Genomic DNA, 18,374 nt, shown 5'->3' on the forward strand with positions numbered 1-18,374 from the left:
GTATCGTATATCCATGATTAGCCAGCTTATACGGAGTGTTTCTAAAATGTTTAATCTAACTTTGCCAAAGGGGAGAGGGAGGGATAGAGCATGTTTTACTAAACAAAATAATGAGAAAAGTTCATATAAACAAACAACCGTCAAACGCTAACTTTTATTTACTTTCGTTATTTCACTTTTAAATTCGAATGACCAGGGCAATTTGTAATTACGCGCGCGCGAGTATTCGTAGGATTTCTCCACTTTCCTCTCTAACGCGAGTTAAATTTAAAATATTTACAATATGATATAATTACAAGTAGGCGTTCGTCGTTTATGTATGTCCGGATGTTCATGAATGGTAAAATGCAAATGCAATTTCTATTTCTTTGGTATTAGATCGTCATCGACTATCTCTATAATCTGATAATAAGCAACGGAAATATAATCTAGTTTAATGATATTATTTAAATCTTCTTGTTATAGGGAGCGAATGAGATATGCACAATTTCGATATGAATCCGATAAGACATGCTGAATGTTTTATATAGCAAGAGCGCATTTTAAACGGTCCATAAAATCTTCTCACGAGAATCTACCAACACGCGCGAAATTTCCTTTCTATTTATAGCTTACTCTTTCTTACAGGATTATAGAACGCGCGTTTCAGAACATTTCACGGATGTAGCGTTGAATGAATCATCCCGCGTTCCTACGCATGATACCCCAGGGGCTTTCGAAGGACAATCCAATTTCCACGACCAGTCTTTCGTTTCAAGAATGTTGTTTTCTGCAGGTCGGGAAAGAGAATGACAGTCTAAAAGTTTCGTGCTTCTTCTTTTTCGGCGATAACACCACATCAGATATCTTTTTTTCATCTCGAGAATTCATATCCTTATATATTACAAAGTGCTACGTAATGAAATTTTAATTTTACTTGAAGATGTGCATTTAAAATATTTTTTTTTGCTTATACATATTTATATAAAGCTTTGTGACAAATTTGTATTTTCGTCTATTTCATTACATTACAGTTTTATTGCATAAATTTTATATATATATATATATATTCTTCATAAGACTAAAAGTATTCAACTCATTGAGAGATCGTCATTTATGTTCAGATATTTTATTCGACTTAATAAAGCTTTAATTAGGTATAATATATTTTTTTTCTTATTTAGAAATTACTCATAAAGTTAAAAAAATAACTTGCATAATTTATGATTTTTAATCTCATTAAAGTTGTGTTGTATATATATATATATATAAAAACAAAATAAAGATCGACTTCTCTTTCTTTCTCTAAAACTTATACGGTACTTGTTGTTTTCGTACGAGTGCTAACTATAATTTACATATTGCAATTTTATTCAACATCGTGAGACAAATTTTCCTTCCACGGTCACACAAACCTACAAAAATAAATCATAATCGCGGCACGTAATCCCACTCGGAGAATCGTTAAATGGTTCGTGCAACTTCGTGTTAGTGAGAAACGATGTTCATCTAGCAGCATCCAGCAACGCCAAAGTAGGTTTACATCGCAGTTAAGTTTCATCGTAACGTCCCTACGATAGTTGGATGCCGTGATGTTAAACACCATCTTTTCCGCAGTCAGCGACGACGTCGCGCCGCAAGAATTTACCGATCATTTGGCAAATGAAGACGAAACTACATCGTAGATTATGGAGCGAGAACGAAGCGAGGACGCAATAGAGTTTCGAGTACCTTAATATATCTGTCGATAGACGATGGTTAATCACACTTGCCGCGATTTCGATAAACGATTACGAAAGAACGCGTTTGCGCATGAATTTTATCATTTTAAATTGCAAGTCGCACATGCACGCACATAGTGAAATTTCTCGCTTATTGAAATAAGATTTCATTTTTGAGATCGTTCTTGCATCACAATTATTTGTATTATACACTCCGATTCTAAAGTATGCTTTCGAGATTACGATGTATGGAGGCGCTGCTACGTATGTATATCTATGATTAAATGGAGGAGTCATTACGAAGAATAATTGAGCTTCGAAGAATCGCTAACAATCGACTTTGTAATCACTGCGGAATCGAACGGAATGGTCGTTAGGATCGGAAGCCTTCCTTCTCTGATCTCGAACGCGACGTCTATAAACGGCGCGGCGATGGACCCGTTTGTTTTCTATCGACCTGCTACTTTGAACTTTCGATAGCACTCGCTCTATGACACGTGGAAGCTCTCTTTTGAGGTAAATTAAACGGAAATCGTTACCTTTTCTCTTCTTCGTAGCGCATCCTTTTCTTCGCTTTTTATCGTCGCTAGAACCATGCGAGCATTACTCTACTTTGCCCTATTGTTTGTAAGAAAGAATATATCTTTAAGTCCTCAGAGTTAAAAACTCTTTATTTATAACGCAAGAGATTAAATTGTTAATGGATCCTTTGTTTATCGCCAGTAATAAACTCGCAATGAATTGTTATCGAGCAAGAATAGAGAATCATTTAACATACATGAAATATTAATAGAATCGCCAATGAAAATAACTGTTATAATAAAATATTTTGCAATGTGGAATGTAAACGAGCAGAAATATAGTTTTAGAATTTTCAAGGTGATATGTCTGTAATTTGTCCGCAACAAGAATGCTACATATATGTGACGAGTATTCAATACTTGTGCCCGCTCGCCGTGATAAAAATTTCCGGAAAAATAAATGTTGCTCCGATGTTGGAGCTACATTCGTGTCAATATATTCACGCCCTAGCGATGTCTCGCGGTTTTTCGATTTTGTCGAGGCAAACAAAATTTATGAGTAAATCGCTTTACCGTAATGTTATAATGCCATCCATCCTCATCGATTATCACCGCTTTTAATAACTTCTATCTCGTCTCCATGAATCAATATCAATCGCGCGACAGATTTTGAAATATGTACGGAATCTTTTATCATACAGGCTATCTAGAAATAATTTCATTTGAATTGACAAATTGCTAAATAAGCTAAAAACAAAATGTAACCTACAATATGTATATTAGCTATATCGTATATAAATAAATTTATCCGATTCAAATCAAATAATTTCTTTCGAAATTTTTAACGAGTAAATTCGTTAATGTTACATCATCATAAAAATATTCTTAGAAAATAAATAACATAAAAATTAATGATAGGCGTGAAAAAATGTATGTTCCGTAGTGTGATGTTTCACACATTATTGAGATGCATGGAGATAACGTATACAAACTGAGCAGCGCGAAAAAAAGAACGATGTGTGTAGTTAATTCACCGATACAAGCGATCCACTTGATGGAGCAAGCAAGCTCATCTTCGTGCGAGATAACGTCATATGCGAGCACGATAGGTCGCGACAAAAGTTAACGAGATGGTGTTAATTAAATCTCGCACGGTTGATCGCGGGTGAGAAAATTTGACAATAGACGCGTCTACACACCTTCATTGGCGCATAGAATATATATATATATATATCAGCTTGTCTATGCACCGACGCGCACATCACTACGGTGGATCGGTCGATGGGCACGGCCGGTGGTCGAACTCCGATGAATCGATGACCGCTTTTAGTAATGATGTGTACATGGCAGGCCATCCTCTCCCGATGGAACGCCACGCCGGGGTCAACGCAGAACGCCGCGACCGTACCGGAGGATCGTGTGTAGCGGGCAGCCGGAGTTTGCCGAGGGGGACTTATTACGTCCCTGGAATTACCATATAAATTATCGCGTGATGAACCCGCCGGAGTGCGAAACCGTGCATGCTCCGGCCTTTGTCGAGGTTTTGGTTATGGTTAATCGGCCACGCCGTTTAATTGACATTCTGCACCACAAAATGCCGCGAAAGCCGCCGCTACCGTGCGATTTTCTTCATCGCGCGAATCTATCTATCCAATGCAAAGGGACGATTGATAGCCGCAGTCGGATCAATTTCAGTCAAGTGCCGAGATTTTCGCACACATTCTTAGACTTATAAGTCAGATTTTAATATCTGCCACAAAGAAATAACACGTTCCGTTGCTGTTTTTTTTTTTTTTTTTTTTTTTTTTTTTTTTTTTTATATATATAACTTTATATTGCTTCTATCGTTGCAAATGTACAGACAATAATAATTGCTTAAAAAATACAGGTTATAGAGAAATGAGAGATGAGAGAAAGAATATTTCTAAAACAAAACTCAGAGATAAAAAATAAAAATAATCTCTCTATTGATATTAGAAGAATGAGAATATTATGTTAAACCAGTAATATCTTTCATATTCGGCGTATTATATATGTGTAATATAATTCTTGAATTAATACAACAACGCGTCGAGAAATCTAAAATTGTATAATCATGCCGTGTAATGATATGGAGATAGTAGAGGTGATCCGTAATGAAAAGTTGGATAAGCATTTAAGACTAATATTTAAGACTGCGCCCCCTTGACGAACAAGAGTATCGCGCGAGCTCGATGAATATGCAAAAGTCTTTCTCGAATCATATCCGAGTACGCTACTGCCAGTTTATATTTCATGCATTCAGATGACCTTCTTACATTCCATCCCAAGGCGGATGGCAACGTGGTGGACTTGAACAATGTCGTTTGCTGTTACCTTCATTAGATGCCGTTTAAAAATCCGGTCCACATTTCTCGTGAAATTGCCGCAGCGGCGTGGTATGCAAATCCCACTCAATTCGCACGAACACGGCGAAACTCTTAAAGCCTTTTATGGTATGCCTTCTCTAAGACTGAATTCGTGGTCTGAAAGTCGGAGTGCTACTATATTCTCCAGTATGGGGAGATATTACGAAACGACTTTTCTTGCGGGTTACACATACACTATGCAGCTGAGGATTTTTAACCCCTTTCTAAGAGGTTACGCACGACACGTGCAGATTTATATTTACCGAGTGAAGAATATATGCGCACACGAGTGTGTCGTAAAATCTGACAAACTCTCCACGTCTTCTCCTGAGAAAGGAACTTTTCTTTTCTTTAATACAATAAATGATGCGTAAAACTTAGAATCATCCCCGTTCGTTACTTTTGCAAGAGAGAACAGCTGGTATTATTGTTAAAAAGTAATGAAAAACTTTTGTATTTCCGTTGGTCCATTATTACAAAACTGTAACAATTTCTTGGCAATAGTAAACACATGTGAGAGAGACGCGCCTCGATATTGAAAACTTTTACTCTAATGCTCATTCTATATCTGACATTGGATGCAGCCAACGTATTCTCCCCGTACACCGCGTTGCTTCGTAAGATTATGATTTTTGGCATCAATTCTGCCTCGTTGAAATTCGCCGAGACATTTGGAGACAGCCATCTTATTAACCACGATAACTAATAGTGATAAGACAAAGACTTTAACGTGTAACATTTAATCCTTTCTCTCTTCCGACATTTAACTTATCGTTTATGTCTATCGTATAAAACTTTTCCACATTTAATTGTACTAATTTTGTAATAAGGAGACAGGTTTTACTTTTTCCAATAAATGAATCTACGCAAATAAGTAAAATCACTTTCTCGATAATTAAATCAAAAAATTGAATTGAATTAACGTATATTATTTTATGAAAATAAGAGTTTACGCTTTCTTTCTCTTTCCAAAGTCATTATGTCAAACTTTTACGTCAAAAACATAAGTAGGCGATAATAGCCGAATCATATTAAACTCGCAGTCAGCAAATCCGTGATAGCCCTCTTCGCAAAGCGCTTTATATTGCACAAGTCCATTATGTTATCAGCCATGTGTGCCATAAGTTATAGCAATAAGAGCTCCCCACGGTTTGGATGGTCTGCTTTATGTTTACGACCCCTTATAAAAATTTTCTATTAAAGCGACAAATGCCGTTCATTATCGTGAAATAGGCAATACATTGTATAATATAAAAATGTAATGCTAGATTGTCTATTTTCTTTCACCGTGAAATTTTCCTTCTATTATGATGGCACAAAAAGGCTATGTTTCAAACTTCGCTAATCACGCGCATAAATTGGAGATTATTCTTCAATCGTTTATTCGCGAAATTAATTTTGAAGCATCGGTTTATTCAAGACTATCTAGCTGAAATGATATAACTAAAGTTGATTATCAAGATTAAGGGATGAAAACTTTTACGCTAACGGCAGTTTGTATTCCAAAAGCGCTCCAGGATAATTAAATATTTATTTAATGAGCAATTCAAAGTAGATAAGTAGAAAAAGTCGCTGCGAATCAAACTTGAGAACAATATACAATATATTGTATAATACTTTCAAGATACCTCGATTGATACTAATATATTTGAAACGGTGGAATTATCAGAATTATAACTAATTATACTCTCGCCTTTATTCTCTTCCGTTGTTTTCATGGATTAATAAAATAAAATTTGTCACGAAGAAACGCTTATATTCAGATCAAATAATTAAGAGAATCACAGGATACGAATGTCAAATTTACGAGTGATGCGGAGTGCCACTCTTCGCGCGTCATTTAAATTGTTTCATTGCCGCTTAAGTTAAGAATCAGGGTTATGAAAAATATCGATCAATAACGTGAAATCACGAAGACTGACAGGAGTCCTCTCGCTTTACTCGTAAAGAGGCACTCGACTGCGCTTGCGGGTTCTTCATTAACTCGCCTCGCACCGCCGATGTTTTTCGATTCACTTACGGTTTGACAAGTCGCCCACATTCTCGACGCACTTACGCAAACGAAGGAAGATGCGAAGAGCCGACAAAACAAAACATACATCGTAAAGTACCCTTGTGTATAGAGGATGGGATCTGTTAGTCGCTATTGAGGCAAGTGAGAAAAGTGGCTGTGAGAGAGATGCATAAGGGAGCGTTTCGAGGCTGGCTTATCTCTCGCCCGGCTTTGCCAAGCATTGAGATTTATTAACGCGACGCCCGACAACGTTGGATGTCTCTCCATAAATTTCACGGTTGCAAATTTCTGGGAATTCGTGCCGATATGCTCGTGGTTATGAACCATCGCGTTTAGCCCCTGATTCGGGATTACGGCGGAATAAAGCTCGTCGTTCCCAGCATGGCTTCCTCCATTTACGGCATTTAAGTATTACAATGCTCGTCGATTCATTTTTACAACGTACACGCGAAAGCGTTGTTTATCAAATATGCATGATAAAATTATAATATGTATATATTATAATCGTTATTATACTTTTACAAAATTGATTTGGTGCACTTTATGTGTGTTTGCCATATATACAGAATTTAATTTACTTCAAACTCATTCAATTTTCATATAATATTTACCGAACAAATTCCCTGACCAATTCCGTCGGATACAGCCATTGGGGTAAACGGTTGTACTTATTTTCTTTTATTGAAATAGAATCACTTCATGAGATTGTTTTTGTCAGACTCATATTTATATCACGTTTAAAAGTTTACAACTGGAATGTATCATTAACTATGTAAAAGTATGATCGATATGCTATTTTTGAGTATTCAAGGATAACAACGATGATTGGATTAATACTGATGCTGTTCTTTGAAGATGTGATCGAAAACGTAAAAATCTTTGATGATACATACTAATATATACTAAATAATATATACTAAACTGAAATTTCATAGTCGAAGGAACAGTGAGTGATCTTAAGACATCGCTGTTCGATTCTCCCTTGGAGCATCAATCAGCGACCCCTGCAATCAAGGGAGAGCAATGGCAAGCAAGAGGACGTCTCCATGGGAATTTCGAGAGGCATCCACCACTCAATTATCTGCCACCATATACATTCGAGATCTTATCGATCTATAGTCTCTATTGAAAGGAGCGGATCAATAGGAAGATTCTGTGGAAATCTAAGATCGCTTTAAACTTCCGTTTAATAAATATAAAAAACTTATTAATATTAACAATGAATCATTGCCGTCAATTACGTCATATCAAGACAAAAAACCCGCGAATTAAAAATATAATAAAATTGCTGTAAATAACTGGCAATAAATATATTTTTATATGAAATTTTATATGATATTTTTATATTTGTATACATCATCGCTTCAACTTTCCCCTATTCTCCTTCACTATCGAAACAAGAAAAATATCTATTATCTATTTTATATATTAAAACTGGCAGTGCAATATCAACACGTTCTATAGCTCAGACGTAAACAAGCCTGTCAGCATCCAAGTGAGAATTATCTGCATTGAATATCAGCAAATATCGAATATACAATTCGATTTCACTCGTCCCTGAATGATTCCGAGCAACGGCCGTGAATGCCTAATGAGTCATTGTTGTTCGACGTTGACGTGCTACTATTGGCGTTCCACGAAACAGCATCATTGTTATTCCACGCAACAATTTTCGTGTTGCGTTTGGTTCGTCATCGTTCTCATATATGTAAATCTTAAGATTCTCTAACGCACAGAAAGTTTGTATTAAAAGCTTCGTATATCTTTTTTGTATTTTCGAATATAGCTGCCCCGGAAATCAATGTAAAATTTACTCCACATGATCACTTTTCTAAAAATGTTAAATTGTAAAAATACTGTCAAATTGCAATTGTCTTTATATAATAAAATCTGTAGGAACATATGCCTATTGTCTATTTAATCGTATACTTTTTTCGTAGCACTTGATATTCGCTAGTACTTTGATTGTGCTGTCAGATAAGTCATCGCTCACACTTGTTGCAGATGCTGTAGCGATGGACAGCGAGGGTACGTTGGGCCGCGGTCATGCAAATGGGGGCCGTGGACTGCGCCGTCAACGGTCCCTGGAATGGAGAGAACGGCGCGGTTATGGAGCTAGTGCTCAATCCAGTAGCGATGATGAAGATAACGCACGTCACGCAATGGGGTCCGTGTCGAGCTCATCTGTTGCAAGAGGCGCACGTAGTCCCGGCCAAGTCTTTGCCTCCATTTTGGCACAACAATACGGCAGTAAGTAATAAAGTCTAATTTTTTCCGTAAACTTAATTTTTTTTTTTATTAGGCAAGCTTAGCAAACAATGCGTCCCATATCTCGCTCGTATATTTACGGAGAAAACATTGTATATATAATTTCATTATGTGTCGAAACAATTTTATCTTTCTTATCCTTCATTAATTTAAAATTTATGTTACACTCAATAAATAACAAAATAACCTGACAATGAAATAAACATGTTATATTGATACAAGTTGCATTTATATTTGCTACATATTATATATAAATCTGTCGTATGGTCCCATGTTTATTATGTTCAAACGAAACGATATATATATATATATATATATATATATATATATATATATATATATATATATTTGCAATTGTTTGAATCTGTACCAAAAACGTGATTCTGCCATCACTATGCCATTGTTGATTTTTTTTATCAATATCTATTTTTGATTTACGATTGATCCTATTTTCATGAACAAGTCGAGTGACGTAATATTATGATATTTGTCCAATATAATGATTTTTCGATCAAGAGATGCAATTTTAACATATTGACACAACCAATGTCACTTGTTTTACTATATTGGAGAATATCTTTATTTAACGTATGTGTGTGTGTGTGTGTGTATGTTTAACATCATAAAATATAAATCAAATAATTAGTTCATTAACAGATATAGCACAAATTATAGATTTCAATCATAATAATTAAAAATATACTATATTAATATTGATAATATAAAGGCAAATATCATTTATTAAATAATACACAAAATTTTTAATAATACAATTAATTTTATATAAAAATAATTTTAATATCTCGTTAACACTTTTAAATAAATTGTGATGTAACGATCTATATTTTCTGAAATATCATCAATTGAATTATATTCCATCAAAATATCCTAAAACTCGAAAAGAGCATTAACGAGGGAGTTGTATATTTCAAGGACCGCGGAAATTCAATGCCAGATTTTGTGCACAAATAAATGCAACGTATAAATCAATAAGAAACATTATCAATTATCTCGTTATTATGTACGATTGCGTGGCATGATTTTAACAACTGTTTTAGTTGCGGTGCGTCGGATTAAAATTGTTTTTTTTTTTTCCCTTTCTTCTATTTGATCCGGTATACCAATAACCAAGTTTTACGTACCTCGTTCATCATATTCCATCAAACACCCAGGAGCTCGCCCATTCAAACCGCTTCCCTTAATCTCGCCTCGGCTTTCCACCAAACGCGTAGATTAAAGGATTTACGAAATTAGTTTTACTTCCTCGCGTCGTCTACAAGCACTGCCGGATATTACGTTCCAAGACCAAAATCAAGATTGGCGCGCGCGCAAGCGATAACTTTCTTCTAATATAATATCTAATATAATAAGCGAGTACTTTGAAAAAGTAAATAAACCCTCGCGAATAATAACTATTACGTACGCGCATATTATACATCCAAAACAACGAATTATTAGTCCTTTAGTATATTTTGCTTATACAACTATTGATACGCTGAATGTGCTTCGTGTAATATAAACACATTTGAGAGGTCTAACGATGATACAACGAACTGGGCCCCAAAGAATAATGCAATAAGTCAGGATAAGTTGTCTCATATGGTATTCCCTTATCTGCTCCCCTATATCTCTTTCGTCATTTCCCTCGCCGCTCCTCGATTCCCACGTTTCATCGATTCGTCTTGAGGTCGAAGAAAGTAGGGAACGTTGCGCTTACATTCAACGATAGGGACGAACTCAATTAATACCGATGCTTCGATTTATGCTATATTTCTTGGTTGCGGTATCAAGCGAGAAAGAGAGAGAGAGAGAGAGAGAATATCTAGCAGTCCACCTCATGTCTGTCTGCATTTGTTTCAATTCACTTGCTGCCGATTACCGCGCTGCCTCTCCGCCCCGATCCCATGTCCGTCGTCCTACCCCATTTTCATCCCTATTCTCCCATTTCCTATGTCCTGTATCTTCAACCGACCCCTTCCCTCGAATCCATCTACCACTCGGACTCGTGGGCACGGCGTTGTGTCACGTAACCGCACTCGAAATGTATCGAAAGAGACGATGTACCGACAACGTAATGACTCGCCTTTACTCGCCCGCAGCTTCTCCTCCTGCTTGTTCAATTCTGTTTCCGCGCATCGTCCTCTCTCGCCCGCCCATTTGATACGCGCTTCATCGCGAATCGATATTATGCAGCTTTCCCCGACGTTTTTCGCTTTTGAAAGGATGACCGCGTAGACATTATTTCAAAAGTTCATCGTTTATTAATTCATCGATTATTTCGATTGCTCGATATCTTTTTTCATAATTAATGCACGATCGAAGATTTCATTCGTAATATGTCGATTGTATACCTCCAAGTATAATAGATATTAAGATTTTAATCGTTATTCTATGATTTTCATTGTTGATAATAAATTGTCATATGGAAATCCGATAATTAAAATCGCTCTACATAACTCGCATAATCGATAGCGTATCGTGACAAAAATGTTAAAACAGTCTTAATATGTATTTTTCAAATCATATTCACGTTTCATCCTCTTTACTCCCCCTTAAGGGATATATTATATGTATGTGTCATTATCATCTCTATAATGGAAAAAGATCTCTCCTCGTTCCCATGCCTTCTTAGCCAGGATCAAAATACCTATTATAGCTTTCCGTCAGACACGAACAAAAGTACCGTCTCTTTATTAATGGCATCCGATGTGTCACGTTACAAGAGGGCCCAAGCGTCGATATAGATGGCAGCTCTTAATCTCCGTCCGCACAGTCATCAATATATTGATGTCCAGGCGTGAGGTCCTCTATCTCCAGGCTAGCCGGCTGGACCAGGCTTAGACATTATATTGCCAGCTCATTACCAGCAACGGTTCGTATCACGCTTTACTACCTTCCGGAAAATGTTGTCCACCGAAATGACAATGTGCGCAGAGATCTCACATACGATGACACCGTATACGATGTTACGTTATATCTCCATAGATTATATACAATAAATTGGTAATTTTTTATAACGAAATATATATATATACAATTGCAGTCTCCGCAATTATTGTGCGAGTGCACACTTATCTGTTTATCGAACCGTTTCATTCGCGTTAATCAAATATTGTTTATACGTTATTCGGTATACGAAGAGAGAGATATATATTAATATATTTGATTCATATGTGTCTATTGTCCAATATTTCGAGTCACCTTTCCATTCCGATAAGTTTTAGAATCGATACATTGTGTAATCGATCGAAAGCGGCGCGTGCGCTATTGTCATTTATGAGCGGATGCAGCGCAAATCTGGATGTTACGATCACGCAGAACGCATCATCTATTTATATTTGTCAATGTCAAATATTTACAAATTACATATATGCCGTTAGATTTTGCGAATGACGATTGGTTGCAAAAAGTGTCACGATCGACATGAATAAAATAAATTCGAAGATATCGTAGCAAAGCGTGTTCTTAGTATTAATGGAAGCGGTAGCGAGAACTAAAAGCCGACTGCTTTCTCAGCTAAGACTCGAGATCTAACCGCGCTTGAGCTCTCCATCTGGCCTCCGAGCATTTTCAAGTTACTACATACCACGGACTCTTAGCTCCGATGTATTCTCAAGGATTTCAGAAGACGAGGTTAAGCCATGGGTAAATTTTTAATGGTCAGATGGAAGTTTCAGCTTCGCGAAGTAGTCGTATGGTATACGCGAGATATCGGATATAGAGATTAGTTCGGAATTCATGAAGATATAACCAAATTATTATAGCGCTAGAATATGACAGATTCTTAATAAACTCATAATTTTTTCATCTCGACACACATCTCAAAATAATATTATATAACAATAATATTATTTTAGTCTAATATATATATCGATACAGTATACAAAATACATTAATAAGTTTTGAGTATTACCTTATTTCGAATGAGAAACAAATTAAAATGGGATTGACTTGATGTTGCTCATTTTCTCCGAATAGCTATTTTTGCACAAATGTTATTAAGAGTTTTAGCTACAAACAAAGATTATATAATGGAATTCTTACTCGAATGTAACGGCGTGGATGTGTGTGTGTGTGCATGTGTGTGTTGTGTGTGAGTTGGAAACTCTGAGACGCTAACATACAGGATTAGATATCTGGAGTTCCCATAGCAGGCCTGGAAAATAGGTTAAAGCAACAGTCGTTAGAAGATAATGCGAAAGTTTCGCCAAGAAAGAAAGCAACAGTCTACCGTTTCCACTTATTCCATCACGTCAGAAACTCACACACTAGCGGGCGTCAGAGCTAGTAGCTATCAAGAGGAATGAATAATTTAAAAATGTCTGATCGCATGATCGAAATCCACATGTCTAGGAATCGCTTTGAACGTCAAATTACGAGGGGGAAGGTGGGAGGGAAGACGGTTCTCTCTTCGCGCGATCGCTTGAATAATTGCGTTACAGACAGTCAATCCATTTAAATCACTCTATTGCCGACAAATGGTTCATTAAAATGCAGCGAATCGAATTCCTGTCGCGCCAATTGCGTAACGTAACGCGAATATTCCGATAAATTCTAATAAATCTTGTCGATGAACTTGCTGCCGGCGGTTGTGAGAGAGTCACTCACGCGTTTGTGTACAAACTAAGTTTGCATTAAACATCACGAAGTGTTTTCTGACGTACATTTGTATTCATTAATATTCAGAATCGTATTTTTGGGAAGCTAATATATAATGCATACTGTTCCATAATAAAAACTATATCGCTGTTTTATTTATTTATAATCAGAAAATACAATCAATATTAAAGATATCTATATATAAAAAAAAAGAAAAAAAAATCATATATACAATTTATTGAATTTCTACTAACATGAACAAAGTTTTAGATTATTTGTTGTGGTATATTTGTTGCATCTAGAATTCTAACTCATTAAATTTATATTGCTTTGGATCGCCGTTTATAACATCAATTATACGTTTTCAGACTAGGCATGTGTGTGTGTGTGATTTTAGATGATCAATATTCTTTGCTATTATATTCTCCTAAACGTGTCACGATATAATTAAAGTCACTTATGTTCGGCTCTCACTCACGATCTTATGTTCGACTATGCATGTAATAGCGTGTAACTTGATACTGTGTACAAAGTGTTAACATTACATAGCCAGAGATTCGGTAATATTCGCATAACGTAGAACCAAGATTGAAGAGGTACGTAAGATATAGGCCTACATGACCGTAAGTACCGGGACACAGGCTTGTGTGCTTGACTGAATGTTCTCGCTCTATATCCTGCATCAGGCGCCACCGCAACATGGTCCGCCATCCTGTGCCAGTACATATGTACATGTATTGTATATATTACCAATAAATTTTCATACAAATCCTCTCCCCACTTTCTAACTCCCTATCATGCAATAGCAGTACCTCTTGTCTCGTTTTTAACATCACGCTGTCACGTGAAGCATATAATTATAACGCACTAACTGATACGTCGCGTAAAAATGTTCATTTAAAATATCTAATATTAGCATCGTTATTCAATATTCAATACTATTTAAGTTATTCAATAATATTAGCGTTTATTAATGTTAACAAACAATTGATAGCAGATAACGTTCTGCGAACAAAGCCGAAGTAGTGCGAGTCAGCGTTCGATCATACGCAATCAAACTTTCAGTATATGTATACTGTAAATAAAAGATATGGAAAATTATATAAATAATAAATATAAAATTATACAATAAATAATACAATTTTATAACATTTTTATTATATAGAAATATTATTTAGATAAAAATATATATGTTGGTTTCGAAGTTTTAAAAAAATCACGCTTTTCAATAATTGTCTAGTCTAGTACATTAAACTAAAATTGTAGCGAATAATTATATAGTAATAAATTATATAGTAAGATAGTTACAATATTGGACTATTGCTCTCGATGCAGACACCAAATTACTGACTACACACAAATTACAAACTGGATACATATCTCTTCTTACCAATTCCTTTTCCTCCTATGTTGTAGTGCTTGATCATAGAGCTCGTTTCGGGATTACGTACCGACGAGCGACCCCGCCGTAAATATCACTCTCGTTTTACGTAGATGCGGCTTCTCATCGGCAAAATAAACACGCTGGAGATAAAGTTACTCTAACGAGGGAATCGTGTCCCTTGATCTACTAAAAATGATGTTTTTTTATATTTATTATTATCCGCGTAATCGAGCCACGTCTTTTTCTATTCGCATAAAATAAAATAATCTCAATATATGCGTATATATTGCATATATACATATATAAACTTGCCAAAGCAAGACCTTTGTCTCTTGTAAACATTGGATTTTCGACAGCCGTTATAAACTGCTGTCGGATTTTCAATAATAATTGGAAAAGAAAACAATATTTTCTAAGAGAGAAGATCATAATTATATTTTGATATTAAATTTACGCATGCGATTTGTGTGATATTTACAAGACTATTATAACTGTCAACTACTGACATAAATTGACAGTGTAACGAATATCTAATACTATCGCTTATTTAGTTACAAGAAGAATTGAGATAGAGAGAGAGTGGCAAACACCTCGCTGCAAGTAATTAATATTTACTAATATTGACAAACGATCTATATATGTGATTTAATGAAATGTGTTATTACGTTTCGGAATTCTCAATGTAAATATCTAAATGCGTCTATCCGAAAATCGACCAGGCATTCGCGGAGCTAGTATGAAACGAGAGAGAAATACAATATGATCACTCAATATTGAAAATTGCTTATATCGAATATAAAATTGTAACTAACTGTACGACCGATAGCATCACGGACAAAAATAAAATATTGGTCATATGTTCGGTGCAAAAAGGCTCATCCTTTTCTGTCACTCTGTTGATTATCTAAACGATCGTCGATTATATCCGCGCGCGTAAAGACTGACGGCGAAGTTTCGCCGAGCGAACCGGTCCGTCACTCTGTTTGTCGTATCCGATACTCGCGGGTAAATGCCGTCGATGAAGAAAAGAAAAAGGAAAAAGGGGAGAAAAGAAGCGTCGTACCCGATACCGGGTTTCTCATTATTTTAAGTGACTTCAGAGGCAGCCCTGCGTGTATATGCGCACCATATATCACCACTTGCCACTCAGCCCTACAGTATATCGTATAATCGAGTTGTCAAGCAAACTACCCCTTACGGAGAATGGGTCTACTATCGTTGTCGCCGCCGCAGACGCCACCGACGCCATAGTAGTCGCCTAATGCACGCGTTATTACGTTACGCGCATTTAAAACTCCCCTCCTATTAGCAGTTTGCCATCTCCTCCTCTGTCGTCTGAATCGAATCCAAGGAAGGTAGTGGCGCACGAAATGACGCGCAGGTGTAACTTAGTTGTGGCGCGAGGTCGGATTTAATTCTAGAAAAGCTATCGTGCGTGAGTCGCGAGCTCATAGTAATATGCAGACCTTGGATTATCTCTGTAGTATGAAGATTTTTCAAATGACATTCGCTGCATAAACTTCATTTTCGCGCAATTATTTTTACGGCTTGTATTACATTGTAGATATTTACATTATATCGGAATAAAGCACTGATGCTGATTTGTAACATGCAATTTAAATTAATATCCATTTTTAATATCCATCTATTTTGATAAACAAGCACGTTTTAATAATTAAAATAGCGAATCGAGATATCGACGTGGCAATCATCTAGACAGTCGCTATACGTTAATCGAGATGTCGAATTGTAACAATACGGATATTATGTGCGAGCAAATTGTTTCCATCTGTAAATCGACTGATATCGTCCGTCGCATCATCATCCTATATTACTCGCGAGTTGATTTGTTACTTATAGCCACCGTATCTACTTTTGCGGTCGCGTATCTCGTCAGACGTATAAGCAGCGCTCCTATTATCGCTCGCTTTGATGTCGCGATGTAGTCCTTCGAATACTAAATTAATTTCTGAAAGGATGCATACCGCGCGCGTCTGGTGCTCAATTACCGGCGCAATCGTCGTTATTTAAAGCGAACAATTATATCGAGATAATTTTACGACGTTTAACGTGCATTACCGCCATCCAAATGGATTTGGAGCGGAATAATTCGCGAGTATCGAGCAAACGTTACGCGATATCGAAATACTCGAGTATGTCTGCGCCACTATCTCGTTGGTATCGTTGCACTGGGGAAAAGGAAAAAAAAAAAAAGATATATGAATCGCTTCCTAGAACGAGAACACTCCAGAGGCCCGAGAAATCCGAGCGAAAAGCCGATAAACCATACTGGTTTTAATGAACTTTCATTTTTCCGCGCGAACCTTTGGGAATACAAGAATAACAATTTTATTTTCGCGTAAAAGAGACGGCGGGATCGAGTTGGAACGTTGCTATTTATTACATTCGTTTTGAACCTATTTGTCGAGTCATAAAAGGAACCGAGAAATATGCCAGTAAAATGTTTAATTAATGAAGATTGTAAGAAGATTAAAAATTCTAATAATATTACTACACATATACATACGTCAAAAATTTTTATGATACAAATGCGAGTATTGTCTCTAATATTTTTTTTTTAAATTATACCATAATTTCTACATTATCAAAGTAATTTTTTATATGTGAGAGGGTATAAGTCAGTTTCATTCAACTTTTATGAAAGTGAATTGTACAATATTCGTGCGTCTCATACGCAGCTAGTAGAATGTACGCTCGCGAAGGAAAGCATCGCACCGTGCGATTACGCGATCTGCTCGGTGAACATTGGCAAAATATTGCAACGGATCTTCACATTGGAATAATAACAACGCGAACCGCACATCCATATTCGTTTTGCGGAATAAGGGCTGAGCCTACCTAGCGTAACTCGTGCGCGAGGTCATTTAATAATGCAGATGGAGAATGCCCCTAGTCTCGGAACACCATGTGTAAGTCATGATTAATATTTCAGTTGTCGACCAAGAGGTTGAGGTGAATGGGGGGAGGGGGAGGAGGAGGAGGATGGCGGGAAGTAATCGGGAGGGGACGTCCGGAGTATGAGGGTACCGACGGAAGGACTGACCATTGCAAAAGCATAGGAGGTGCGCGAAGGTTTCGTTGTCCGGTACGTTGTTAATTATTCGCAAAGGAAATTAATGCGTTCCTTGCAATAATTTACACCGACCGCGGAATGAATGGTGGCCAGACGGAATTATTCACGCTTCGTGGATCATAATTTCGGGCATAAGGTTTTAACGTCTCGCGCGGAGATAACCACAAGATGTCGGGGCGGCTATTGCTAATAATATCATTGAAAGGATCCTATGTAGCTTTATCCGTTTGATGTAAAGAAAATGTGCGAGAGAATTTTCGTTAGTAATGTCGCTTCAACGTCGGAAATTTTATCATATACTTAACAGATAATTTTGTGATTAAATTTCAAAATTTAATGCATTTAAATTTGAATTCTCTCTACACACACACACACACACACACACACACACATATATATACATTTTT

At 36.5% G+C, this 18,374-nt stretch overlaps 1 protein-coding gene across 6 annotated transcripts in view; it reads left to right on the forward strand.

The window, feature by feature from the left end:
* Ten-a (tenascin accessory) overlaps window positions 1-18,374 on the forward strand; it is a 422,894-nt gene that overhangs the window by 131,324 nt on the left and 273,196 nt on the right. For all 6 annotated transcript variants that reach the window (XM_070304904.1, XM_070304905.1, XM_070304906.1 and 3 more), the window contains exon 4: window positions 8,627-8,872. In XM_070304904.1, the coding sequence (XP_070161005.1) occupies window positions 8,638-8,872 (235 nt within the window). In that variant the 5' untranslated portion in view covers window positions 8,627-8,637. The remainder of the gene's footprint in view (window positions 1-8,626; window positions 8,873-18,374) is intronic.

Source organism: Polyergus mexicanus, unplaced genomic scaffold (assembly GCF_030449975.1).
Source record: "Polyergus mexicanus isolate NDT 795.1 unplaced genomic scaffold, iyPolMexi1.0 SCAF_12, whole genome shotgun sequence".
Lineage (NCBI taxonomy): Eukaryota > Metazoa > Arthropoda > Insecta > Hymenoptera > Formicidae > Polyergus > Polyergus mexicanus.